Source organism: Hyperoodon ampullatus, assembly GCF_949752795.1.
Source record: "Hyperoodon ampullatus genome assembly, chromosome: 2".
Taxonomy (NCBI): Eukaryota; Metazoa; Chordata; class Mammalia; order Artiodactyla; family Ziphiidae; genus Hyperoodon; species Hyperoodon ampullatus.
The window spans coordinates 193,525,683-193,553,476 of NC_136915.1; the positions used below are offsets into that span (position 1 = coordinate 193,525,683).

The 27,794-nt window shown below is 39.5% G+C and overlaps 1 protein-coding gene across 1 annotated transcript in view; it reads left to right on the forward strand.

The window, feature by feature from the left end:
* The window catches only part of CRB1 (crumbs cell polarity complex component 1), a gene marked incomplete at both ends in the record, with an annotated part of 253,942 nt that overhangs the window by 205,598 nt on the left and 20,550 nt on the right, over positions 1–27,794 (forward strand). Inside the window, 5 exons of the mRNA XM_079697271.1 lie at positions 274–821; positions 2,219–2,384; positions 8,106–9,012; positions 11,567–11,695; positions 15,153–15,279. Coding sequence (XP_079553397.1) covers positions 274–821; positions 2,219–2,384; positions 8,106–9,012; positions 11,567–11,695; positions 15,153–15,279 — 1,877 coding nt within the window. The remainder of the gene's footprint in view (positions 1–273; positions 822–2,218; positions 2,385–8,105; positions 9,013–11,566; positions 11,696–15,152; positions 15,280–27,794) is intronic.

Genomic DNA, 27,794 nt, shown 5'->3' on the forward strand with positions numbered 1-27,794 from the left:
AAAAGTTTATTGGTGCAGAAATCTCTTTCTCTTTGTGATCAGTGGACTTCAACTATAAACTATAAACCAAAATCTAGTTATTTTCAGAATAAAGTAAACTCAGAAGTTCAGAAAGTCAGGGATGACTTTTCAAATTGTCGTTCTATTGAATAAGCCTGTCTTGAACTTTTTAAAGTATGAATGTATTTGTCCATATATGTATAGATAGATAGATAGATGCATTACCTGTTGGTCTTCAGATGTTTCCTCTTTGTCTCTCCTCCTCTATTAAAGAGTATGTGGCAGGCAGATTTGGCCAAGATGACTCCACTGGATATGCTGGTTTCCATCTTGACAAGAGCTACGGAGAGGCCTTCACGCTCTCCATGTTTGTTCGAACACATCGTCCATCGGGCTTGCTCCTAGCTCTGGAAAATGGCACTTGCCAATACATCCGTGTTTGGCTAGAGCATGGCAGACTAGCAATGCTGACTCCAGGTTCTCCCAAATCATTAGTAAAATTTCTTCTCAGCGATGGAAATGTCCGCTTGATATCTTTGAAAATCAAGCCAAATAGAATCGAACTGTATCAGTCGTCACAAAACCTAGGATTTATTTCTGCTCCTACGTGGAGACTCCAAAGAGGAGATGTCCTCTACATTGGTGGACTGCCTGACAGACAGGAGACTGAAGCTAATGGTGGATTCTTCAAAGGCTGTATTCAAGATATAAGGTTAAACAACGAAAATCTGGAATTCTTTCCAAATTCAATGAACAATGCAGCCCAGGATGCAGTTCTTGTCAATGTGACCCAAGGCTGTCCCGGAGACAACCTGTGTGAGGTAGGATTATTCATACCAACTATGTCCATATTGTGTGCTAAAAGCTTCATTTTATTAAATAGATAATTTATTATAACTGTTCTTTGTATGTGAATATGGTGTTACTGACCCACTAGCCGTAGAATAATGCTTCATCTATACTTTCCCAGAAGGACTCAGGGATTTATGTTGAGCCATGAAAGTATGGCCTTGATCTTATTGCCATTATGGTCCATTTAACCAACCAAGATAACTACATCTTCTACAACCAAATGACTTAAGAATAATTGTATTTTAATTCCCAAATTCTTAATGGCATCCCAGAGGTTTAACTGAATTAATTCATTTTGAAGATACCATTAACTTTATCTTAAATGCCCACCTACCATTGTTTTGAACATCTACTAAGTCAATAAGGAAAAAAAAAATCTGAGAGGTAACTTCCTTCTGGGAGTTGGATTTGAAATTTTCTGTAATATAACTACTCAGAGCCCATGCTTTACTTTGTATATTTTGTATGCTCTTCTGAAAGCTACTTCAATACGTGAATTTGTCAGCTCTGCATGAGCTTTCAGAGGAAAAGAAGGAAAGACATTTATATCTGTTGAACATTTATTGAGCTCCAACTATTGCCATGTACTGGGCTTGCTTCTAAATACATAAAAATGAATCATTGTAGCATTACTATAGGGACACCTCCAATGTGCCAGGCGCTGTTTTCCATGGATCAATCCATTTCATTCTGTGGAAGGACTACTGTGCAAAGCAGGCATTTTTATTCTCTCCATTGATGTTATTTACAGAAAAGGAAATGGGCATTTAAAAAGGTTGGGTCACTAGCCTAGATCACATGTTAACAGCGGAATGGGCATAAATAAAGACAGAGCTCTCAGAAATTCCTTTATCAATACTTCCGTTTTGAACACATTGTGAGAAACCTTGTGAGAACTCAAATTATGATACGCTTCTGATTCAGAGGCAGAGCTGGAAGGGAGGTGGTGTCACTCCTCTGGGGACCCAGAGGATCCAAGTACCAACTTCCCTATTTGACTGTTGATAGAATCTTGGACAATGAAAGGGACCTCAGTTTCCTCACCAGTAAAAACAGGAGGAAAAGTCTCTAACTCAAACTATCATTAGTGACAGTGAAAGTGCCTGGTAATTTATAAATTAGAGAGAATATAATTACACCTTTGATAATCCTCCTTGAGCTACAGGAGATCAGTATTATATATTTTTCTTTATTTCCCTTTTCCTCTCTCTAGATGGTAGCAGTAAGTTTTATTCTATTTATCAGCCAATGGATATAAAAAATTCGAAATGTAAATATGTAGGAAATTAGCATTCACAGATTAACGGGGTCTTTTCCATATTTAGTTGCCGGTGCTTTTAATGCCTATGATTTATTGTCTGCTCAGCCCAACCCCTGTCACAACGGAGGCATCTGCTACTCCCTGTGGGATGACTTCTCCTGCTCCTGCCCTGCGAACACAGCCGGGAAAGCTTGCCAGGAGGTTCGCTGGTGTGAACTCAGCCCGTGTCCTCCCCCGGCCCAGTGCCAGGGGCTGCCTCGAGGATTTGAATGTAAGTGCAGTTCAAACTTATCACCATCCAGTTCAGCTGGGCATTTCAGTTGTTCCATGAGTCAACCCAGAAAAAGAATACAGACAACTCCAGCTCAGCAGAGAAACGTGTAGCTGCTTCTCCCTGCGCGAGTAGTGGTATAACAAACCTAATGGGAGTGTAATCAGCCAGAGTAGCCTCATCCTGCCCCTGGGTTTCTGAGTGGGAAACGGCGGTCATAGCAGCACCAAGCCTAGATCCTTGATCATTTAAGACTAATTTCTAGAGAAAGAATTAACCGGGTGATGTTTGGCTTTTCTTTTCTTGTTACTGGCAATACAGAGTGAAAGTGCCAGTGTGAGCACATTGTCCTTGGTTAACTATGAGGCTTCTGGCAATTCACACGTCTCCATAATCTAAAGCTTCCTCTGTAAGAAAAGGATAAAACATCTACTTGATAAGTAGGTAACTATGGGTGTGTGTGTGATGATTATATGACCTCGTGTGTAGAGAGCCCAGCACAGTAGGCACTCGACTGGTGTTTGCCATGAGTATTTCCCTCAATCTGAACGGTTTTCCTCCCCAAATTCAGTACTGCTGAACACAGTTTCCCAAATGTTAGCAATTTGAATACTATCTTTACAATTTTTGACAGGTCTACATGGTAGCCACACTATTATTTATAGTATGTCTTTTCTCCTAGTTCAAATAATGCACAGTTCAGTCTATAGCCAACCGTCTATGTTCGCACTCAATTCTAATCTCTTCCCCTTGCTCAAAGATTTTGCTTCTGAAATTTTTCTCTCACCCGCCAGCATCATCAATTTTCCCCTCAGTATATAAACATCCTGTCAAATTTCTTCATTACAAACTATTTCCCTTGATATCCCTCCCATCCCCACCAGCTACCATCCCATGTTCCTGCTTCCTTTCATAGTGGGAGAAACCCTCTAAGAGTTGTCCTCAATGTGCATCTGATGTCTTTCTGTCCAGTGTTCTTTCACCCCAGCTCCCACACACCATCACCATCTCTACCCTGAACTCTCTAAGCCCAGAGCTTCACAAGGGCCTCATCCCTCCATTCCCTTTTCTACCCAAGTGCCCTCTTCCCTGGCTTTACTTTTCTTCATGGCTCTAATCATCCTTGGATGTTTGGTTACACAGGTATTTGTTCACTTGTTCATCATCTTTTCCTCGATGGAATATAAGTTTCAAAAGGGAGGGAGATTTTCTGTCTGGTTTCCCACGTTACGCTCAGCACTTAGAAGAGTGCCAAACATGTAGGAGGTTGTCAGTAAATATTTGTTAAATGAATATATATTTTTCTTCAGTTTAGCTCAGTATTTTCACTTAACTACTCTAGACTTAAATTACATTATCTGCATACAGTTTAAAAAATACATAAAATACCTTGGAAAACACTGCACTAAAATAATGGTCTGGAGCTAGGGGGTAGACTGACCTGAGGCCCAAATCAACAACCAAGCCCCAAAGTGACTGAGAATGAGAATACAGTTACTTTTATGTTTCTGTATTTTAAAATCATATATCAAAATGATATGTGAAATGTATTGCACAGTGTATATACTTGGGGGGCGGTTTCTAAAAGAATACACATACTCTTATGTTTCCTATTTAAGAAATAATATGCTATACACATGAATAAAGCATGATGAATTTCTGTAAAGAATGAGATCAGGCCTCTAATATGACACAGAACTTTAATGACACCTTTTCCATTGCTCTGTCCTCTGAATTGCTTGTTTAAAATAGTTTACTACTTATTTATTTTACTGGTAATCTTTTGACAGAAATACTAAAGTTCTCAGTCCCAGTTATATTCTACAATGGGGTTTAAATCATTTTGAACATTTTCACAGGGAAAAAAAGAATAGGGTTTCTAAAAACAGTGGCGGTCCGAGAACCATACCCTGGGTGCCTATTGCCCTCCATCTCCACATAAAGGATTTGGATGCCCCATGTCAGAAAGGCATGAATGATCTTCACTGCTACTGCATGGCCACTACAGAAAGTGGAAAAAGTTTGCCTCTGACCTTTCAACAAGTCTCAGTAACATTTTTTTAAGTATGACTTATCTTAATGAAGGGAGAAAATGTAAATTAGTAGGAGGGGTGAAAATTTCCTAACCGATAGGTATAAACCCTAGCATTCACTTTTGCTATTTTGTATAATTTTCATTTGATGTGACCTCATGACACTATTGTATTTATTTCTAGTGAGATGTGTTGAGAAGATAGTTCTGCTAGAATAACATACTCTTGAGAGTATAGCTTGTGCATTACCTTTGCCTTTAGTACTTAATCATTTCTATCTCTGTATCCTATCCAAAAACAGACAATTAAAAATTACAACCCACCTTAGATACAGGTGTGTTTATTATGATAAAGTTCCCTGAAGGAAAGGCAAAGTATAAATGTTAACGTGAACTGCGGTTTTTACCCAGATCACAAGAAGTGATTTCCATGTGCTCAGTCTGTCAATGAAACTAGTTTATACAGCATGACAGACAGTATTCTTCCTTCAGGAGTTGGAGGGCTAATGAGATTTGTCATGTTAACATTTATGCAAAAACATGTAATGAGACACTTCTTGCTCTTTTCCTGCCTAATCCCAACCCCAAATTTGCTGGGAAAAAACACCACAGTCAAAAGCAATAAAATCAAGTGAAATGTTAATTCAGTCAAATGATACACTTGAATGATACCCTTGAATTTACTCCTGCTGTGGTTTCTAATCATTATCTCCCTTTTCAGAATTAAGGATTGAGTTATTTTTGTAGATTATTCATTTAGTAATATTTACTGAGCACCTGTTCTCTGCCAGGCAATGTTCCCTGCATCAGGTTTAGTGAGAACCTAGACAGAGAAGTTCCATGATCTCGTAAAAGCTCATGTTCTAGTGAGGAAAGACAGGCAAGGAACAAGTAGGAAAGTTAACAGTATAATTTCAAATAGCTACAAGGTGCTATGAAGAAAATACAGCTGAGTAATTAAAAAGAGAGTGGGTTGGGGGGGAAACATTTTCACTTGGATAGTTGGGGAAAGCATCTCGGAGGAGGTGACATTTGAGCGCATATTTTGTTGAGAAAGAGTCCGGTATGGGAAGATCGGGGGCCAGTATCATGTCTAAGTAACTGCAAGTGTAAAAGGCCTGGTTTGGGAACAAGCTTGGCGTCTTCAAAAAATAGCAAGACGTTTTTGTGGCTGTAGCACGTGCATGAGGAAGAGTGGCAGGAAATGGGATTGGAGAGTTAGGGGTCGGGTCACATAAACTCTGTCCGCCATGTTTAGGATTTAGGAATCCTTTCTAGATGTGATGGTAACTGTGGAGGTGTTGAGCTAAGGCATGGTTGGTACATTGCTCTGCAGAGCAATAGAAGCCAGGACACTGAGAAGTGGTTGGAATAGGCTGTATAATAAAGTGTTCGAGGTTGGGTGTGGTGACCCACACGTGAGGTAAGGACAGTGTCTTAAGGTCAATTTCTACTGAAAGCTGGAAGATAATGAGAATAGAGAATTGACTGCTGGATCAGTAACACAGAGGTCACCGTGACCTTGACAAGAGTGGTTTCAGTGATGTGATGGGGAACAATGCTGAAGGTATTAAAAAGAAAATGGGGGATGAGAAAGTTGAGACAAGGTGAATATAAAACTATGTGGAGAAGTTTTGCTGGAAAAGGAACTAGAGAAATAAGAAAGCAACAGGGTAGAGGGAGGTCAGGGTAGTGCTCTTGGGTCTTGCCTGTGTTTTTAATTTTTAAGATTGGAGCAGTTACAGCATATTCTTATGCTGATGGGAGCAACAAAAAGGGAGGGAAAATGATGATGCAGAACAGAAAGAGGTTACATGTAGAAGGAATATCTAAAAAAGGTGAAAATGAAAGGGACCCAAGGCGTGAGTGGGAGAGTTGCCCTTGGATGTGTGCTGGAGCACCTACAGTTTCCCACCTGAGTAGGGAAAACCCACAGTAGGAATATACGCACAGCACTGCTGACACCTGATATGCGGGGGTCCCCCCACCAAGCAATTCTGCTACACTAGCTGGGTGTCCTACAGGTTATCTCAATTTAATTCAACTCTGACACTATCTGCCCAGACATAGTGTCAAATCTCACAGGCTAAGGGCTCAGTCCCACTAGAAGGCCCCCCACTGCACTTCAGATGCCAATCGCAAGTCCAGGTTGTCACCTGTGCTCCTGACCGATCAGCTATAAATCTGAGGCTCCCACGACCCCCACCTCGGTTCAATTAATTTGCTAGAGCAGCTCACAGAACTCGGGGAAACCCTTAATTGTTTACCAGTTTATTAAAGGATATGATAAAGGTCCCAGATGAACAGCCAGATGAAGAGATACATAGGGCGAGGTCTGGGAGGGTCCCCAGTGCAGGAGATTCTGTCCCGAGGAGTTGGGGTGCATGACCATTCCAGCGTAGGTAGGGTTAACAACTTGGAAGCTCTCTGAACCCCATGCTTTTGGGATTTTATGGAGGCTTCCTTATGTAAGCATGACCAATTATTAACTCCATTTTCTGCACTCTTCCTTCTCTAGAGGATGGGCTGGGGCTGACAATTTCAAGCTTCTAATCATGGCTTAGTCTTCCTGACGACCAGCCTGCATCCAGGTTCCAGCCAGGAGCCCACCCAGAGTCGCTGTCTCATTAGAACAAAGATGCTCCCAGTGCAGTGTTCTTATCACTTAGGAATTTACCAGAGTTTTAGAAGGCCTGTGTCAGGAACCAGGGACAGAGAACAGGAGATCTTTTTTCTATTATTGTACAGATGAGAATAGGGACAATGCATCCATTATAACAAATGGAAAGCAGAGTGGATCCAGATTTGTTAGGTTTACAGATTAGGTGGGAAATTGAAGCAGTTCTTCTTTCTCCTGCTTTCTCAAGAAAGTAACAAAGGAGATCGTAAACATATAGGGTTAGCTATTTTAAGAGACAAAGCAAGCTGTGAACGAGTGATCTTGTGGAATTGGAAAAACAGTCTAATAGAAAAATGCAATAAGATTGCCCAAAAGTGCTGTGGCCCCATGTGGTCACATGTATGCGGGCGTATATCAGAGCAGAGGGTACGGTTGTATGATTTTGCCCAACCACAGGATGCTACTTGGAGTTAGGCACAGATTGGTAACTCAGCACGTAACTGGAGTTTGCCAGGTAGTAAATCAGTCATTTAGAATGCTACTTTTAAGTGCCTCCGGGTCAGCTTACTCAGAAGCCAGACTACACTGTTTATTAACTGTGTCACTGGAGGCCCAGTTTATAGCTAGACTTGTGAGTTCTTTGTGCTCGATTTCTTTGTGTGTAAAATGGGTAACCAATGCTTTATTTGTGGGAGCAGCTGTAAAATAACATTAGAAGGTACTGCATTTCAGTGGAAAAGACATAAATGATTTGGGTTTTGGCATCTGACCACCCAGGTTTGACATTCTGGCTTAATTATCTATTAGCCACTTGACCGTGAGAAAATTACTTAACCTCTGTGAGTCTCAATTTCTTCTTCTGTAAAATAAAGATGATAATAATAATGAACTTATCTTAGAGAACTTCATATTAAAAATAATATAAAAGCAACTAACAGAGTGCCTAGCCTGTATCAAACAATCCGTACATGACAGTAGTAACGTGATGGTCATTAATGTCAATAAACGTACTTAGGCAAACATTACAGGTTTAGTAAAGTTGCTGATTGGCGTTGCCTTCTCTCTTCAGGTATCGCAAATGCTGTTTTTAATGGACAAAGCAGTGAGATATTATTCAGGAGCAATGGGAATATTACCAGAGAACTCACCAATATCACATTTGGTTTCAGAACAAGGGACGCAAATGCGATCATATTGCACGCAGAGAAGGAGCCTGAATTTCTTAATATTAGCATTCGGGATTCCCAGTTATTATTTCAGCTGCAAAGTGGCAACAGTTTCTACACACTGAGTCTGACAAGTCTGCAGTCAGTGAATGATGGCGCGTGGCACCAAGTGACTCTCTCCATGACAGACCCACGGGCCCAGGCTTCCAGGTGGCAAATGGAAGTGGACCAGCGAACACCTCTTGTGACCAGCTCAGTGGCTACTGGGAGTCTCAGCTTCCTGAAGGATGATATAAACATTTATGTGGGTGAGCGAGCTAGTGACAACACGCAGGGCCTGCGAGGGTGTCTAAGTACAATAGAAATCAGTGGCATTTATCTCTCTTACTTTGAAAATGTTCATGGTTTAATTAATAAACCTCAGGAGGAGCAGTTTCTCAAAATCTCTACACATCCTGCGGTTACCGGCTGTTTGCAGTTAAACGCCTGCAATTCCGACCCCTGCCTGCATGGAGGACATTGTGAAGACACGTACAGTTCTCATCACTGCACCTGTCCCGTGGGATGGTCAGGGTCACACTGTGAACTCGACATTGATGAATGCCTTTCAAACCCCTGTATCCATGGCAACTGCTCCGACAGAGTTGCAGGCTATCGCTGCAGGTGTGAGCCTGGCTACACTGGTGTGAACTGTGAATCAGATGTAGACAATTGCCAGAGTCACCTGTGTGCGAACGGGGCCACCTGCGTCAGTGACACCAGTGGCTATTCTTGCCGCTGTCCTGGAAATTTCACAGGAAAATTCTGCAGGTGAGCATAATATCCACATAAAGTGTGTTTCGAGCTGTGTTCTACATCTTCAAACTGGAAAGCTCTCTGCCCAGGTATGAACATACAGGCTGTGCTGAGCAGGGGGTGACAGTCAACGGCCATCACAGTTTGGTCTTGCAAAGACAGGGTCTCACCTGCTGGCATGTTCTACAAAGAGGAAGGTCAGGGTTTGGACCAGACTTTGAGCAAAATGTTTTCTCAGTCATCTCTGTTAGAATGTCTCAGGAACTACAGCCCCAGAGTCTGACAGCCTTAAGGCCTCAGGAAACAAATACATTTACAACAAATGCAAGAGCTGAATTTTAGTATTGTTGGAGGAAGCATGACTCCTACCCCTAAGAGAATACTCTGGGGTATTTCAGGCAGGTAAACTCATATAATTCTGAAAAGACTATGTTAAAGTATAATTTCAAAAGGGTAAAATCATGACTCTCAGAATGAACGTTTTGATGACTTTGTCATTAATTAATGAGGGAACCAGTAAGATAAAAATCAAAATGTCAAAGGATAATCTAATCATATACATAAATATGTCCATATCATATATATACACACTTGTAAATAGGGATGAGGAAATGAATTTACCAATAAATGCAAAATTGTTTAATAGCCTATAGGGCAACAAAATTAGTATTTGAACCACACTATTTCTACAGTGTGACAGTGGACTGTATCGCTTCAAATTCATTTGCACTTCAATGAACAAGATCCATTAGTATTACTATAATTTTCTACAACTTACAGAGTTGTGAACTAGCTTGGTAAAAAAAACCTGAGTCATACACATTAGAAAAATCAGATAATCTTAGAGCATCGTTTATATAACACCCAGCATTCCACTGAAAGAATACCCAGTGATCTCTTTTGCCCATTTCAAAGCATTTCACAGTTTTTTCTGAAACTATAAAACTTAGTTCTGGCAGTCGCATCTGTTTCATGTAATATAAATAGAAACAGGAATGAATATTTTCCTGCCAAGTCACACTGCTTTAGTATTTCTGTGTAAGTAGCATTCATTATTGTTTTTATAACTTATACTTGTTTTGAATTCACCAAACAATTGAGTTGTTATAGGCACATGAGACGGTTATTTCTAGCAAGCAATAGATTCCAGAATGTGGACAGGAAGGCCTGGAGTTGGCTGGCAGCCTTCAGACATTACACTAATTCAGAAGTAGTACCTTAACTGGATGAATCTCCTAGTAGACAGAATATGTAGCCACACCTATAAGAAGATGTATTTGTCTCCATAACATTTATTGCTGTTCAGAGACTGTGAAGGCATGACACAGGGTTAGGTGCTGAGGGTTGACATTCCAATAAAATGTCACTTCTCATGAGTTAACCGACTCATTTGCCAACAGGTAATCTGAATGCTTAAAAGCAAAAGACATTCAGGATCAAAATTAATAGTACTGCCATGGTGACTTTGGATAAGTAAAATAAACAAATATGCCCCAGTAACCAGTGCTCCAGTATTTTTTCTGCCTAATTCATCAAAGTCAAGTTTTCAAAGATTAAAGTTTTGATTCAAAAGTACTTTGTAATGAGGTTCAAAAGTGTTTATTAAACATATGATGTATACAAAGCTTCATATTTGCATTGCTAATTGACCTCTTTCAACGCTCGTTGACACTTTTGGCTCCTTTGAAAAGTCCTTAGGATATTTTCTTTTTAAAGTCGAATTGATTAGCTCTTGTGGGAAGAGATACGTATACACCGGTTTCTCCATATAGACCGGTTTCTCCATATTAGCTGCAGCGCGCACAGCGGCACAAATGAAATTCATCTGATATTTCCTGAATATTAACTATGTATCCAGTTCCAAGCATAACATGCACAGTGGGTCAAAGGACCTGAACACCATAAAATCTTTTTAACCAGTCCCTTCACACCACTGGATTTTATCACACAGTAAAGTTCTGCTTAGCTTCTAACAATTTGTTCTGCCCCTTATAAGGATTCCTTAATATATACAGCTCTGTTGATAAACGAAAGAGCCAAACTCAGAATTCACACGTGGTCACCACTGAGTACCGTGTACAAACCTCCTGGACAGCACATGGCTTGCATTCTGCTGAGCTGTGAGTTATTAGATGGGGGCAGCAAGTGTTGGCAGGGCAACTGGAGTTCAGCTGTGAAAGGCAACGGAGAAATCACATAAGGGCTTGGGTACCAGAGTCCTGTCCTTTCTTTCCTGGCCTTTATAGAGATGCAATTCTCCTCTGGCCTAGCTATAGCAAGTTTCTTTCCGGCGCTAAATTTATTGCCACCCCCGGCATAGATCTTATCTCACGAATGACCACTGGGTAGCAGTGGAAGATGGATAGCCATGATCCGAACAGTGCAGCCCTCCAGCAGGAGCTGTACACTGAGGTGATTCTGGAACAAAACAGCACAGTTAAGCATGTGTGGCTCAGCCAGCCTGAGTACCTAGTTAGTTTGGCATTGACTATATACATGAACTTTTCTAAAACGTTTTCACAAATGAAATGAGCAAGGTGAACAGTGTGGCTGTTACTTTTCTCTCTAGATACACCAGATTACCCTCAGCAGTCTGTGGGAATGAGAAGACCAACCTCACGTGCTATAACGGCGGCAACTGCACGGAGTTCCAGGGTGAAGTAAAATGTGTGTGCTGGCCAGGTTTCACTGGGGAATGGTGAGTCGCAGCAGAGCTTTATAGGCGAAAAGTCTGGGCTGAACAACAGCGAGATTATGCAAAGTTTATTTCTTCTGTAATTTTTCATCTCAGTTCCCATAGGGAAATCTGTGCTGAAATATAGGTCCGGACAGAGACAAACAATAAAAAAGAAGAAAAATTACAGTTTAGGTCAAAGTCAAGAACGCTTTTTTAGCCAAGACTTAACTAAGGAAATATGTCTTCGAAAACAGTAAAATGTGATATTGTTGTTTTAGAGGTACTTCTGGATGCGTGTTTCTGTCCCACTAACTCTAGTACATGATGCAAACACGGTTGTTGGTGAAGGCAGAATATAATAAACCTTAAAGATTGCTCCTAGAATTACCTTCAACCCTAAAAGTATACACACTTTATCCAGATAAATCTACCTTTCCCAAAGAAACCCTTCAGCTCTGCTGTACCTAATGCTGGGATTGTCGGTATGGGGTTGATAGCTGGCTGGTTTCGGTCTGTGACTTGCTGAACATGCAGGCAAATTTGCATATGCATTTGACTGGCCGAGGTGAGGTCAAGTGCAAGAAGGTGCGTATTCCGTAGCTTTTATCGGATTCCCAAGGGGATCATTGTTCCCAGAATGGTAACAAACTGGGGCTTTATCTCTACTAAGAGGTAGAGATACTATAATGGCAGGTAACAGATATTTAGCCATTTTTTTCTAGTGTTATGCCAGGCACCGGACAAATTGTTATTATTGTTACTGTTATTATTGTCTCTAATTGTTATTATTTCCATTTTGCATTTATGTAAACGGAAGCCAAGAGGTTAAGTGACAGGTCAGGTGCCAATCCAGACACGTGCTCCTGCAAGGTTGCACTGCCTTCAAAGCCTCTGCTCACCTGTAGATGTGCTGACATAAATGTATGACTAAATCTTTACTTGCAACACTTAAAAGAAAAGGGAAAGAGTTCTCCTCCATCTCATATATCATCCAGGGTAAGATAATACTGATCTCTGATCAAACTACCTCTGAACAAATTGGATCAATTCAAGTCCAACACATTGGACAAAGAGATCTTGACTGAATTAATTTTCCCCAAAAGAGTAGTTAATAAAATAGTGGGTATATTTTTGCTCCACAACAACTAGAGTTTGGATTAATTTGAATTTTCTTTTTTTCAACCAGTTTTTGGGCACCACAGAGATACAGCTCTTTTGCCACATTTACAAAACAGCAGGCAATCTTGGCCACACCTGCATTTTTCCCTTCCGACATTCAATAATAAGGCTAGCTAGCTCATGCCTTCACGGCTTGCTTTCAGTGTCTGGCTCTAAGCGGCACAGGCAGTCCGAGTATCCATGTGCACGGAGGTGTGTAGCCTAGAGTCATGTTCCACTTTTCATTGTACCATATTATTAACCCAGAGACCATTCGGTTGGCCTCCACATATATCAAAAACACTGCAAAGATTTTCTTGCCCTAAAATGTGAACAACACTTTAACTATATATTTAAGTGCTGGTTACTTCCAGCCCTCAATGTCACCATTTAATGCTTAATGGCACATTAATGTTTAATGGCCAATGCACAGAACTCATTCAAAGCCTTGGCTTATTTTTCTCCACTACTCGCACCTTATTCCTATTTACAACAAACATTTCCCTTTCCTCCAACGTTTATTTGTTTTTAAAAAAAGAAAGGTATCTGGCATTTAAATTCAAATTGTTGACTTGAAATGTGGTAAGAAAAGGAAGCTCAGCGTTTCTGTTCCTCTCCCAGGAGTCTTTTCATCCGGATAAACTTCTCTACTGAAAATGGATTTCTAAAATAGTAAACACATGTCCCATGGATTCTGTGCTTTCAAAGTCCTTCTCCGTCATTAGTTAATTCACTGGATGCCAATGGATTTATTTGTTTTGATTTTCTACCTATTAATAACCTCTAATGAAAGCTCCAATAATGTTTATAATGATTGTGTGTATATTGTGCACTGTTCAGCTCAAAAGAGAAGTAGATAAGAAATAGAGAAAGAATAGCTGGAGGAAAGCTAGAAAATACTGGGCAGTCTCCCAAGGCCTAGGGGGATGTGACTTCCATAAAGTCCAAAGATATTGAAAAGCTGTCCTCTAACAAATTGCCTTCTCTTCTGTCGGGTTAGACCTCCAACTCTGTGCTGTCACCCTGGCAGGTTGTACATGATGGATGCTGTGAACACTCTGGCCCACCCAGGGCAGGGAGTACTTGGCAGGCTCCCTTGAGCTGCCGAGTTATGCTCCGGTCTAATCAGAGGAGTCTCCTTCCAGCGCAGAAGCCTAAGCCAAAAAAGGAAAACAAAATGTCTCAGCTATGCTTGGTATCTAAGGGGATAAGGAGCTGTTTTTCTGGGAAGAAATCTTTTTCCCTTTATGCCTTGGGTTGGCCCTGCCCATCCTATCACCTAATCCCTTCAGTTTGAGCCTAGGGATTAGTGGATGACCTAGGCATGCACGCTTACCTCTTAGAAGGTGGGGAATGAAAAATTGTTTACAGTGGACTTCAACTTTGTGAGCTGCTCTGTAGAGATTCCCGAAACTGAGGTTTTGTATGAATTTCCCAAAGTAAGAAAGACGCCTCAGTTACCCGTCTATCCCAAGGCCTAGCAGGGGGTTTGGCACGTGGTAAGTGCTAAATAAATATCTACTCAATGAGTGATTGGGGAGTGATTGGATAAAACACGTAGTAGTTCATGGAAAATTAGGGGGGAAATGACAGCGTCCCGGGGAAGAGGAAAGTTTCTATTTACCTTAGAACTGATATCACTTGTTTTTGGAAAATTTGGCTTTTGAAAATCATTCTATCTGAGCATGCAAATATTACACTTAACTATGAAACTGATTTATTAGCAAGTGCAATCTTCTATTATCTATTTTGGCTTTTTGTTAAAAATGGGTTTCCCAAGGGTAATAATCCCAAATCTCCCAGAATAAACCAAATACATTTTTATGTTTCTGAGGGGCTTTACCCTTTCGCTTGGGGACACTGATGCATCAGAATCCTCACAGCTGCAGTGGAGGTCTGCTCTGTAGACGCTAGGTTGAAAAACTATAGCTCACTGCCTTGGTCCCCGTGTACCCCAATAAACTTAACTTTTATAAGGTGGCAACGACACTAACACTCTTGAGGGAGAAATTGACTTATGCATGGCCCCATTTTGTCTTGGTTTCTAGATATCTGCACCTGTTTTCTCTTTCTAATTAACTGTGTGTGCGTCTGTGTGTGTGTGTGTGTGTGTACAAATTATTTTCATTAAAAGAAAAATTTGTGAAAGGAATTTTGAAGATTATCTCCCACGTTATCAAGCATATACAACAAAGGGCATAGGAATTGGTCAATTACACCGCGCTGGTCTAGGTGGATCAGGCTAGCGTTCTCCCTCCCATTCATTTCACAGCCAATTTATTGAACTGGGGCCCGGGTTTCTGCTGTTTCCGTTTTCAAGGTGTGAAAAGGACATTGACGAGTGTGCCTCCGATCCCTGCCTCAATGGAGGCCAATGCCACGACTTGCTGAACAAGTTCCAGTGCGTCTGTGATTTGGCCTTCGCCGGCGCGCGCTGTGAGCTGGACGTAAGCGGCCTCTCCTTCTATGTCTCCCTCCTGCTCTGGCAGAACCTCTTCCAGCTTCTTTCTTACCTCATTCTGCGCATGAATGATGAGCCCGTGGTCGAGTGGGGTGAACAGGATGCTTATTGACGTGCCTGTGAACATTCCCAAACTTGAAAGCCATGAATTTCAAGAGATGCCTTGAAATAAAAACCATCTTGAAAATTAAAATAAATTCAAGGACTATTTTAAGCATATGGCAAGCACTTTATGAGTACGTCAAATATTTACCTATTCCGGCTCTAAATGCAAAAAAGAATTGTTCTTAACACGAGCAGAGACATCTCCCTGTTGAGAGTATTTAGTACAGATGTGTCGTCATTCTTAGCACCTCTGTATTTGAATGACCACCGCAGTAAGAAACAGCTTTCTCCCACACCGCATTCCTGTGTGAGCTTTTACAGTATAAGTCGCCCTCATTCGCCCTCATCCTCAGTCATTTATGTTCTTTCATTCTTATCTATTATTCATGACATGACAATTTGAAAATTACTGATTAAACTTTTTATATCCATCTATGCTCTTATACAAGCTATTCAGATGAAGTGTTGCCAGTTCTCTGGTAAGTTAAAAATATATATAAAGAAAGTGGGAAATTCCATGAAATCCCTCAAAATCTAGAAAGAAAATTTTGTAATATAATTGGTATCAATTCTCAAGTTATATACCTCAGCAGTATAATTTACAATTCCATAAAAACCTTCCTTCCTCAGAAAAAATGACAGATAAAACCTTTCTCCATTTCTTTTTCCTGCAATATTTTCTATACAAATAATAACTTTTTGTTAATTGCTTATAGATGTATGAGCTTATCGACATTTCTATCAAATGGACTAATCTCAATTGATTTTCAATGCATATTCAATAAAGAAATAAGCATTATTGTATATGCATACACTAAAAATGTAAATTATAAAGCTTGAATTTCTTGGAGGCATATTTTTCTAAAATTGGCAAGTAAATTTATCCTCTTCAACTATCTGAGAAAAAAAGCATAGTACCTATTATAATCAAAGTATATTTGGCATTATGACTTTTTTAAGAAATAAATACCTGAAGTGACGGAACTACAAAGTAAATTAATAAGGTATGCAAAGATTAATATATTCGTGCTTAGAGTATATAAAATAGTAATTAGAAAATAACTTTATTTGCTAATATTTTTATTGCTTCCACACTGCATGTTATCATTTATGCTAAATATCTTTGTGTGGCTATACCTTCCAAAGGAGCCATTATTTGTGTTCATTTAAAGGGAAAATAATTTGATCCTATGAATTAATTTAGAAAGAGCTATAATAACAATGGCCCGCCAAAGATCATTTTGTAAATGTGTTTGTGTCTTTAGGAGCTGCCCTGGTTTGAAAATGTGAAGGTAATTTATCCATTGGGTGATATCCAATACTCATTTAGTCCCAATTTTTTTAAGAAATTTGTTTTTCTTTGGAAATTACCAAGGTAAACTTAACTATACCATGAAATCAAAATTACAAAGTAGTATACTATAAAAGCAAAGGAAATATCTTCAGTTTTATTTTTCAACAATAATAGAGGATTTTATGCAGCAAATTTATCCTGTGGAGTGCTAGCAGCCACTTAACTGGGAGAGACTCATGTTGAAGTCTTTCCTTTCTACTCCCCGCTCCCCTCGCCACTACACAGTACGTGCCATCCTGCCATCTCAGCTGATCTGTTCCAAAGCTAGATTTCATGGCAAGAGACATGGGGAAAACCTTCCCATCAATATTTGCATTCCCATATTATCTGAAGTAAGCATAAAATTGATACAGCCAAAGACCACGTGTACAGTTTTCACATTTGCTCCCATTGGGCATATCCATAATTATATGCTTACAGGTCATTCCAAATGTAACATGTTTCCTTCCAAATATATTTAAGAATCACTCACCATCTCTTTCTCTGTACAATTCTGATGGCTCTGTTGTCACTGTAATTGTCAGTAGTTGCTTTTCTGTTTTCCAATATCTTGTCATAGCTGACTTAAAAACACTCCCTTTTCTCTGTCTTCTTCTGTATTTTCAATTGCATTGTGTGTGACTATGGCTTTTGCACATTTGCACCGAAAAATAAAACCATTGTTTCTGTATCTCTACTCCTCATCCTCTGATAACTGTCTTCATTTGGCTTGACTGTGTCTTGCACACTAAGATGTCCACAAACCAGGAGCGCACACACACACACACACACTCCACATAATGAACACAGAAGTACCTGTGCTGATCACCCTGAATTGTGGTCTCTTTCCCCAGATGTGTTACTGCAGGTAAACACCTGCGGCAGTCAAGGTCAAAGTTCCATATATTGATACTTTCCCTCTGTAGCAGGTATTCCTCTAGTTGTAATTCTAGTATTGATGACATCCTCAATTATTCTTACTATTGATCTGCATCATCCCCACCAGAGCTAGCCATAGTTAACTTGGCTCTGAGGAGGGGCCATCTCACCTGAGTGACAGAAATTCACACAAACTCCTCTAGACCCCATTTCTGAAGCATAACCTATAGTAGTTGAATTCAAATTTTTTTTATTTTGTTCTTTTTTAAGGTTCAACATTTGAACTAAACAAGGCTATATCTCTATCTTTGGCCATACCTCTTCCTTCTGTGTGTGTGTACATGGGGAGTGGTTTTTATCACCCTCCTTTTTGGAGAACAGGGAAGCTGAGAAAACAGGGAGGTTGGGAGAAATTACTGTTTTGACAGCACAGAAAGACAAATTCACTTAACACTATCAAGAACCTTCTCTGTGCCAGGGACTGTGATAAACCTTTTATAAATACATACTTTTTTTCAATATAAGGGCAACCAATATCTCTCACCTTCCAAATTCTTCACTAAATTGTATATAAAGATCCTTTTGCCACGTCTGAGTTTTAAAGCAGAAGTTATTCAGCTTTAATTTTGCAAAATTTAAATGGAGCCTCTTCTAGAAATGGTTATACATAAAATTTGAGTTTAGTGATTTAGGAAGAAAACCAGTGAAAGAAATATGAAAATTATTCTCAACTACCAAAATTATTACTAATGTGGGCTAATTTCATTTCTCTACTTTACTCTTTTGATTTATTCAACAAATATCTGATGAATACCTACTATGTGTTGTGCCCTGGACTAGGTACTGAGAATACGACTATAGATTAGACACAGCACTTGCCCGCAAGTTGAGGGTCTTGTAGAGCAGGGGTCCCCAACCTTGGTACCGGTCCACAGCCCGTTAGGAAGCCGTCTGCCCAGCGGGAGGTGAGCGGTGGACAGGTGAGCTGAAGCTTCACCTGCCACTCCCCATCGCTCACATTACCGCCTGAGACATCCCCCCATCGCTGGCATTACTGCCTGAGCCATCCCCCTGCACACCCCTGCCTCCAGGGCCTATGGAAAAATTGTCTTCCACGAAATGGGTCCCTGGTACCAAAAAGGTTGGGGACCGCTGTTATAGTGGATGTAGGTCAACAGAGGAGGAGAGGTCCTGGGTCCCTGTTAGGGTGGAACTTAGTGCCAGCTCTAGAGGAGCACAGAGGAGGGGCATTTTTGCCCAGTCTTAAAGGCAGAAGGTCAAAGAAAGTCCCAAAGCCTAAGCTGAGATTCAAAGGCGAACAGACATGAGGTTGTGTCAGGAGGACTGGAATAGCAGGGGACATGTCAGCAGAAGGGGCTGCAGAGGTGTGCAGTGTGGCCATGTGAATGGGGGGTGGTGGTGCGGGGAGGGCGGAGTAAGCCTGAGGCTGCAGAGTCAGTGGAAGTGAGTCCTTGGAAGCCGTGTCAGGGACCTAGGCTTTTCTTCCTAAGAGCAATGGAGAGTCTTTGATAGAGTTCAAACAGAGAGGTGACATGATTACGCTTGCACTTTAGAAGATTACTTGGGCTTCTAGGGAGAGAATGGATTCAAAGCAGGGCAAGACTGGACCCATAAAGACACATTTAAGAGGCTGTTGCAGCGATACAGACAAAAGGGCAGGGCACTTTGAGCTACCTTCTATAGTGAAACGGGATGTTGAGAAAGGGCTTCATTTAACAGAGTTTGAAGCAGTAAGATCTTATGATTGTTTGGGAGAAGCTGTAGATCTGAGTAATGAAAAGTTAAATTTGGTGAATCTTATTTTTTAAATTTTTGTTAATTGAATAAATGAATACATGTAAGGTCAATGGACTATCCAAGTACAATTATTAGTGTGAATATTCCAGTCTGAAGTTCAAGAGACATGGCAAGGTGGGAGTATACATTTGGGAGTCTTATTATAGATCTATTGAACTTTTGCATTTTATTCTCCATATCTGTATTATTTTTTTGTATTTTTGAATTTGTTCACTTGTATTTTTTTAGTATTTTTCCAGCTTTGTTGAGATATAATTGACATAAAACATCCTGTAAGTTTAGGGTGTCCAGTGTGTTGGTTTGATACACTTGTACTTTGCAAAATGATGACCATCTTAGCATTAGTTAACACCTCCATCACATCACATGATTACTATTTCTTTTTTGTGGTGAGAACATTTAAGATCCTCTCTCTTAGCAACTTTCAATAATACAGTATTATTAACTATATGTGGTCACAGTGGTGTACATTAGATCCCTGGAACTTGTTCATCTTACAACTGAAAGTTTGTGCCCTTTGACCAGCATCTCTCCATTTTCCCCACTCCTCAGCCCCTGGCAGCCACCATTCTGCTCTCTGCTTCTTTGAGTTCAATGTTTTTAGATTCCATATATGAGTGAGATCATATGGTGTTTGTCTTTCTCTGTCTGACTTGCTTCACTTGGCATAATGCCCTCCAAGTCCATCCATGCTGTTGCAAATAGCAGGGTTTCCTTCATTCTCACGACTGAATAATAGTCCATTATATACACTTTTGACCTTGAACAACACAGGTCTGAACTGAGAGGGTCCACTCACTTATACACGGCTTTTTTTTGAATAGTAAATACAGAATGCTTAGAGTCTGAGGTTGTTTGACACCCAGGATGCGGAGCCATGGATATGGAGGATCCACGAATATGGAGGAACGGCACATATGGAGGGCTGACTATAAGTTATACACAGATTTGTTACTTTGAGGAGGGTGCGCACCCCTAACCTCCACATTGTTCAAGGGTCAGCTGTATGTATATAAATACACTTATCTCTGCAAATCCTATTTTCATTTCCTTTGGATAAATACCCATGAGTGGAATTGCTGGATTATATGGTAGTTCTATTTTTAATTTTTTGAGGAAACTCCATGCTGTTTTCCATAGTAGCTGCACCAATTTACATTCCCACCAACAGTGCATGAGGGGGTTTCCCTTTTGTCCACATGTTCTCTAACACTTGTTATTTTTTGTCATTTGATGATAGCCATTCTGACAGGTGTGAGGTGGTATCTCATTGTGGTTTTGATTTGCATTGACTGATTAGTGATGTTGAGAATCTTTTCATGTATATTTTTGATCATTTGTGTGTCTTCTTTGGAAAAATGTCTATTCCAATCCTCTGTCCATTTGTTAATTGGATTGTTTGGGGTTTTTTTCTATTGAGTTGTATCAGTTCTTTATATAATTTGGATATTAACCCCTTATCAGATATACATTTGCAAATATTTTCTTCTGTTCTGTAGATTCCCTTTTCATTTTATTGATGGTTTCCTTTGCTGTGCAGAAGCTTTTCAGTTTGATATAAAACTCACTTGACACTTTTTGCTTGTGTCAAATCCAAAGAAAACCATTGGCAACACCAATGTCTTGGAGCTTACCCCCTATGTTTCCTTCTGGAAGTTTTACGCTTTTAGGAGTTTTATGGTTTCAGGTTATACATGCAAGTCTTCAATCCAGTTTGAGTTGATTTAATACAGTATGGTATAAGACTGGGGCCCAGTTTCATTCTTTTGCATGTAACTGTCCAGTTTTTCCACCACCACTTATTGAAGAGATTATTCTTTCTCCATTTATATTCTTGCCTCCATTGTCATAAATTAATTGGCCATATATGTGCAGGTTTTTTCTGGGCTCTCTGTTCTGTTCCATTGATCTATGTGTCCATTTTTATGGCAATACCATACTGTTGGGACTACTCTAGCTCTGTAATATAGTTTGAAATCAGGAAGTGTGATGCCTCCAGCTTTGTTCCTCTTTCTCAAGATTGCTTTGGCTATTAGAGTTTTTTGAGGTTCCCTACAAATTTTAGTATTGTTTTTTCTATTTCTGTGAAATGCTGAAATGTTGGTCTAATAGAAGCTACATTGTCCTTAACAGAAGTGAGAACTATAATTTTAAGAAGTTAGTCTTAAACTGTATTAACATAAGCATTTGGTCCCAGAACAAGGGTTATTGTTTTCCTTCTGACTTATGTACTGACCAAGTCGCTTCAAAAGTGTAGGTTTTACTTCCAGGCACCACATTCAAAGGAAAACCTTGATGACTTCCAGGCCTAGAGAAAGGCATTTTAGAAACAGTCTAAGGATAGGGGATGTTTTCTCTAGAAAGAGACGACTTAAGGAAAGCATGAAACTGCCTTCAGGTGCTTGAATTGTTATCATGAAAATGAAAAAGTAGATTTTTTCTATATTAATACAGAGAGCAGAAATAAGACAGAGGAATAGAATTTATAGGAAAAATATTTCAAGTCAGCATAAGGGAAAAGAATTTAACACTGGAACTATTCAATAATGTAATGCATTGACTTGCACCAAAGTGAACTCCCATCCCTGGAAGCATTCAAATAGAAACTAAGTGACAATATGTCATAAATATTGCAAAAAATATTTGTCACTAATTGAGAGAGATGCATGGACCTGACCACTCTTAAGCGTCTATGATTAGCTGATTAAGCACAATTAACGCACTTTGTACATATGAAATTTCTCAAGATTCTTATCCATATTATTCACAACAGAAAGATTATAGGCTAGGTGTAGAAATGACATTTGAATTTTTTAGTTGAGGAAGGTGTGGTGTAGAGGGGCAAGTAACTGACCAGGATCACCTGATACTTTGGATAAGAGTGAAGACTGGAAAGGATACCTCTGGGATTTTTATATCATTAACACCTTGGGCCTTGTTATAGTGAAGACATTTTTGACAATGAGAAATTTCCTTAAGAATATGTTTTTAGGGCTTCCCTGGTGGTGCAGTAGTTAGGAATCCGCCTGCCAATGCAGGGGACACGGGTTCGAGCCCTGGTCCAGGAAGATCCCACACGCTACGGAGCAACTAAGCCCATGCGCCACAGCTGCTGAGCCTGAGCTCTAGAGCCTTCGAGCCACAGCTACTGAAGCCGGCGTGCCTGGAGCCTGTGCTCCGCAGCAGGAGAGCCACCGCAGTGAGAAGCCCACACACAGCAACGAAGACCCAACGCAGCCATAAATAAATAAATAAATAAATAAATAAATAAATATTTTTTAAAAAGAATATATTTTTAGATACAGTAATCTACTATGCTGCTTCCTTTGAAACTGAAAGACTAACACCATCAGTTCTGCCTCATTCACCCTCTGAAAGGCATCTTTATCATCCATAGCAAGAATGGACTGGGCCTGGATGCTTGTCCTGTTCTTCACATGCTTTTTGAGAGCAAACTTTGAGGTTGGCATTGCTCTGCAATCCATCAGTTTCAGACAAGATCTGCAATAGAATCAAGGCAATAACCGGGGAAAAAATAGAGCATCTGGGAAAGTTTATTTGGGTGGTGTTTTTCTTTTTTAACTCTTATGGTAAAATCATGATGTTAGAAAAATATTCCATTGTTAAGTGTAGGGTGTCCTCTAAAGGAATATTAAGTTAATCCTCTTTCAATCATTACACAGAAGTACATGACACTGAAATATTAGACAGAACCACATGAACTTGCATATTTTGCAAACATGGCAACTTCATATTGTTTTACCTATCACATAAGAAGGGCCTGATAAGTGCCAGGATGCTTCTCCTAAATTTTGAATTATTAATGCAGAACAGAGAATCAAAGAGTTAAAAAGTTCTCATAAACCATCTAGTCCAACTTCTTTCTATAAAAGATGAAGAATCTAAGGCTCAGAGAGGGTATGCCTTATTTGATGTCTATTCATGTCCTTCCCCCCCTTTTTTTAATTTGCTTTTTTTTTTTTTTTTTTTTTTACTACTGAGTTGTAGGAGTGCCTTACATATTCTGAATATTAACCCCTTATTAGAAAGAGAGTTGGCAGGTATTTTCTTGGAAATTTCATAGGTTGTCTTTTCACTCTGTTGTTTGTCTCCTTTGCTCTGCAGAAGTTTTTAAGTTTGATGTAGCTCTACTTGTCTATTTTTGCTTTTGTTGCCTGTGCTTTTGGCACTGTGTTCATGAAATCATCGCCAAATCCTATGTCAGGGGTTTTCTCCCCTATGTTTTATTCTAAGAGTTTTACAGTTTCAGGTCTTATGTTTAGGTCTTTAATCCACTTTGAGTTCGATTTTTGTGTATGGTGTAAGATAGAGTCTAATATCAGTTTTTTGAACATGGATTTCTGGTTTTCCCAGCACCATTTGTTGAGAAGAGACCATTCTTTCCCTGTAATGTATTCTTGTCACCTTTGTCAAAGATCAGCTGACTATATATCCAAGGGTGTATTTCTGGGCCCTCCATTCTGTTCCATTGATCTATATGCCTGTCTTTATTCTAGTACCATATTATTTTGATTACTTTGTAGTATATTTTGAAATCAAAACTTGTGAGGCCTCCAGGTTTCTTTTTTGTCAAAATTGTTTTGGCTACTCAGGGCCCTTTGAGATTCTGTATAAATGTTAGCTTTTTTTTTTTTCTGAAAAAAATGTCATTGGGAATTTAATAGGAATTATATTGAATATGTAGATAGCTTTAAGTGATATGGACATTTTAACAATATTAATTCTTCCAATCCATGAACACAGGATGTCTTCTCATTAATTTGTGTCCTCTTTCATTTATTTCATTAATATTTTATAATTTTCAGTGTACAAGTCTTTCAGCTCCTTGATTAAGTTTATTCCTAAGTGAATTATTCTTTTGGTGCTATTATACCTAGGGTTGTTTTAATAATTTCCTTTTCTAATTAGTTGTTCATTGTTAGTGTATGGAAATTCAACTGATTTTTGTGTGTTGATTTTGTATCCTCCAACTTTGCTGATTTTGTTTATTAGTTTTACAAGTTGTTTGTGGAGTTTTTACAGTTTTCTACATATAAGATGTCATCTACAAACAGACAAATTTTACTTATTTCCAATTTGGAAGACTTTTATATCTTTTTCTTGTCAAATTGCTCTAGCTCAGACTTCCATTACTATGCTGAATAGAAGTGGAAAGAGTGGGAATTCTTGCCTTTTTCCAGATTTTAGAGGGAAAGTTTTCAGTTTTTCACCATTGAGTATGTGGTCTTTTCATTTATGGACTTTATTGTGTTGAGGTAATTTTCTTCTATTCCTAGTTTTTTGAGTGTTTTTATCATAAAATGGTATTGAGTTTTGTCAAATGCTTTTTCTGCATCAGTTGAGATGATCATGTGATTTTTCTCTCTTTATTCTGTTAATGTGGTGTATTACACTGATTAATTTTCATATGTCAAACCATCCTTGCATTCCTGGGATAAATCTAACTTGATCATGGTGTACAATCCTTTTCATATGTTGTTGGATTTGGTTTATTAGTATTTTGTTGTGGTTTTTGCATTGATGTTTAGCAAGGATATTGGCCGGTAGTTTTCTTTTCTTGTGGTGTCTTTGTCTGGCTTTGGTATTGGGGTCATGTTGATCTTATAAAAGATTTTGGATATGTTCCCTCCTCTCCACTTTTTTGGAAAAGTTTGAGAAGAAATGGAGTCGATTCTTTTCTTTATTTTTATATTTAAAATTTTTTAATAATAATAATTATTATTATTTTGGCCGCACTGCATGGCATGTGGGATATTTGTTCCCTGATCAGGGATCAAACCTGCACCCCCTGCACTGCATGCATGGAGTCTTAACCATTGGACTGCCAGGGGGGTCAGGAGTTAATTATTTTTTAAATGTTTGGTAGGATTTACTAGTGAAACCATCTGGTCCTGTGGTTTTCTTTGGTGGGAGGTTAAAAATTGTCACATTTTCCGGCTTCCCTGGTGGCGCAGTGGTTGAGAGTCCGCCTGCCGATGCAGGGGACGCGGGTTCGTGCCCCGGTACGGGAAGATCCCACATGCCGCGGAGCGGCTAGGCCCGTGAGCCGTGGCCGCTAAGCCTGCGTGTCCAGAGCCTGTGCTCCACAATGGGAGAGGCCACAACAGTGAGAGGCCTGCGTACCGCAAAAAAAAAAAAAAAAAAAAAAAAAAAAAAAAAAAATTGTCACATTTTCTACTACTTACATCAATAACTCCAGTTTTTCCCCCTCATAATCACTCTGAGAGGCATTATTATCTTTATTTAAAGATAAATAGAGACTTAAAGAGGTTACCTGAATTGCTCAAGGCCAATGTATAGGAAACATCAGAGCTTGGGTTCATCAGAGTCTTCCATTTCCAAATCTCATGCTAAAGAAAGGTTTGAGATCACCAATTAGGAAGGGGATGTAGGGATAATTAGCAGGAGTTCCTTTGTTATTGTGGTCCAAAGTGGCAAAAATAAAAAATGTTAGCTGTCATCAAGAATGGTTTGGAAAACCAAACAGGCACTTCTTTCCAATTCAACCCTAAAACTTTGGTGCCTATGACTGTTTGCGACACTTCTAGAAGGAAAAGGGAGGTGACTGTGTAATAGAAGACAGGGGATTTGAAGAGTGGGCAGATGTGTCTAACAACAAAATTACTCTTTATTCTGGCTAAATGAAGAGTCTGAACATTCATGTAAATGAATAGATGGCCTGATTGAGGGAACCTGTTCAGAAAGTCCCAGATTTTCAGGGTGGGAACCATTCATTGAAACAGAGTAAATCTAGCAAGTGATAGGAAATTCTTCTTTATACTAATAAACAAAATTCATTAAATTAAGAGAGCAAAGCAGAAAAGAAAAATAAACTCAACAGGGACTTGGGTCGTTTGTGAATGACAGAGTCATGCACGGTTTCTGAGAGGATTAGGGTTGTGTTTGATCCAGAAGGCTGATGTCAAGGGTGACGCCGACCGGCCCACATCCTCGGGCTCCTGATGCCAAGGGCACGGCATCTTTCTCTGAACAGCAGTCTCTCTGGGCTCTCAAGTTGACTTTCAGGAAAGAGGCACCCAGAATGACATTCTCTTCAAATCACAATTTTAAATAGCCCCGTCACTTCTCACTGAGTTTCCACTAATTAGCATTCAGGAAGGAGTAAATATAGCACTAACACAGGAAAAGGTTCTTAAATGTTATTTTGATGTATCTCAATCACTGAAATCAGGTCTGATTCAGTTCACTAATCTGTTTTCCTTTCATCTTTTCACACATTATTAAGATTTCTGCTTCACCAACTATAATTAATGCTCTTCATTTCTTAATGTGAGGTCATTGCCACCGGCTTCACAGAAATCATGTAACATAGAGTTTCAGCTTCAGAACACATTTCTTCATGTGTCCAAAGTAGAACGGAAACCGGCGATAGAGAGCAGGGCTCCTGGATTGCAGGCATAAGTGAATTAATTGGTTGGTGTTAAACCACAGACAGCAGAGGGAAATAAACTGGTTGAAGTTTGCCGCTGAGCTGACTAGCTAACTAAATCATACAGCTTTTTAGCTACCTGTCAAATCAATTCTCATCATTAAAAAAAAAAAAAATCTCCCTGAAGTGATCCTTGCCTTGCTACAATATTGGACTTTGTGGAAACTGATTTTTAAAATCAGTTATTTACCCATTCATCCACCATTATCAAGGGTCTGCTATAAACAAGGCTCTGAGCCAAAGCTTGGTGAGAAACTAAAATATACGCAAAAGACGTCCTCCTGCTCTGAAGAGCTTAGAATAAGGGAACTGGGTGACTTCCATGTATAGCTCCACCCACACAGTTCTCCAATTTTGTAAACCATGGAGATATTTGAAGTGAATGTAATGATGTGTGTTGGTTATGACACGATGACTGTACTATTTATTGTTCAACTGGAATACTTTGAGAGGGAAAGGAAGCACTATTCATAATTACATTGACACAACAGCCTGAACTGACATTGTTCTAGGAAAACCGAGACACATCCTAGTTATTCCCCCCGGAGAAGCATCATCTCTACCTGACACACTTCCATTCTCTTCAGAATGTCACTGAAGTCGATCACAGATCATTTTAGAAATCAGATGACCATGTTACAAACCAATTAACTTACCAAAATGACTCAAAGTGAATAATGAACTTGATTGCATCATGTTATCATTTTCTTGAGTTATTCCCCTTGCTTTTTACTCAAGAAAAACTTTTGGCATTGGTTCCATCTATTAAAAACAGAGTTGTGATCAACAAAACTGAAGACTACTAGTATGCAAGTGAATATCATGATGTCGTCTAGTTTAACATAACATGAATTTAGTTTCTCCTAATTTTTCTTTTCAAAAATGGAGTGTGTAA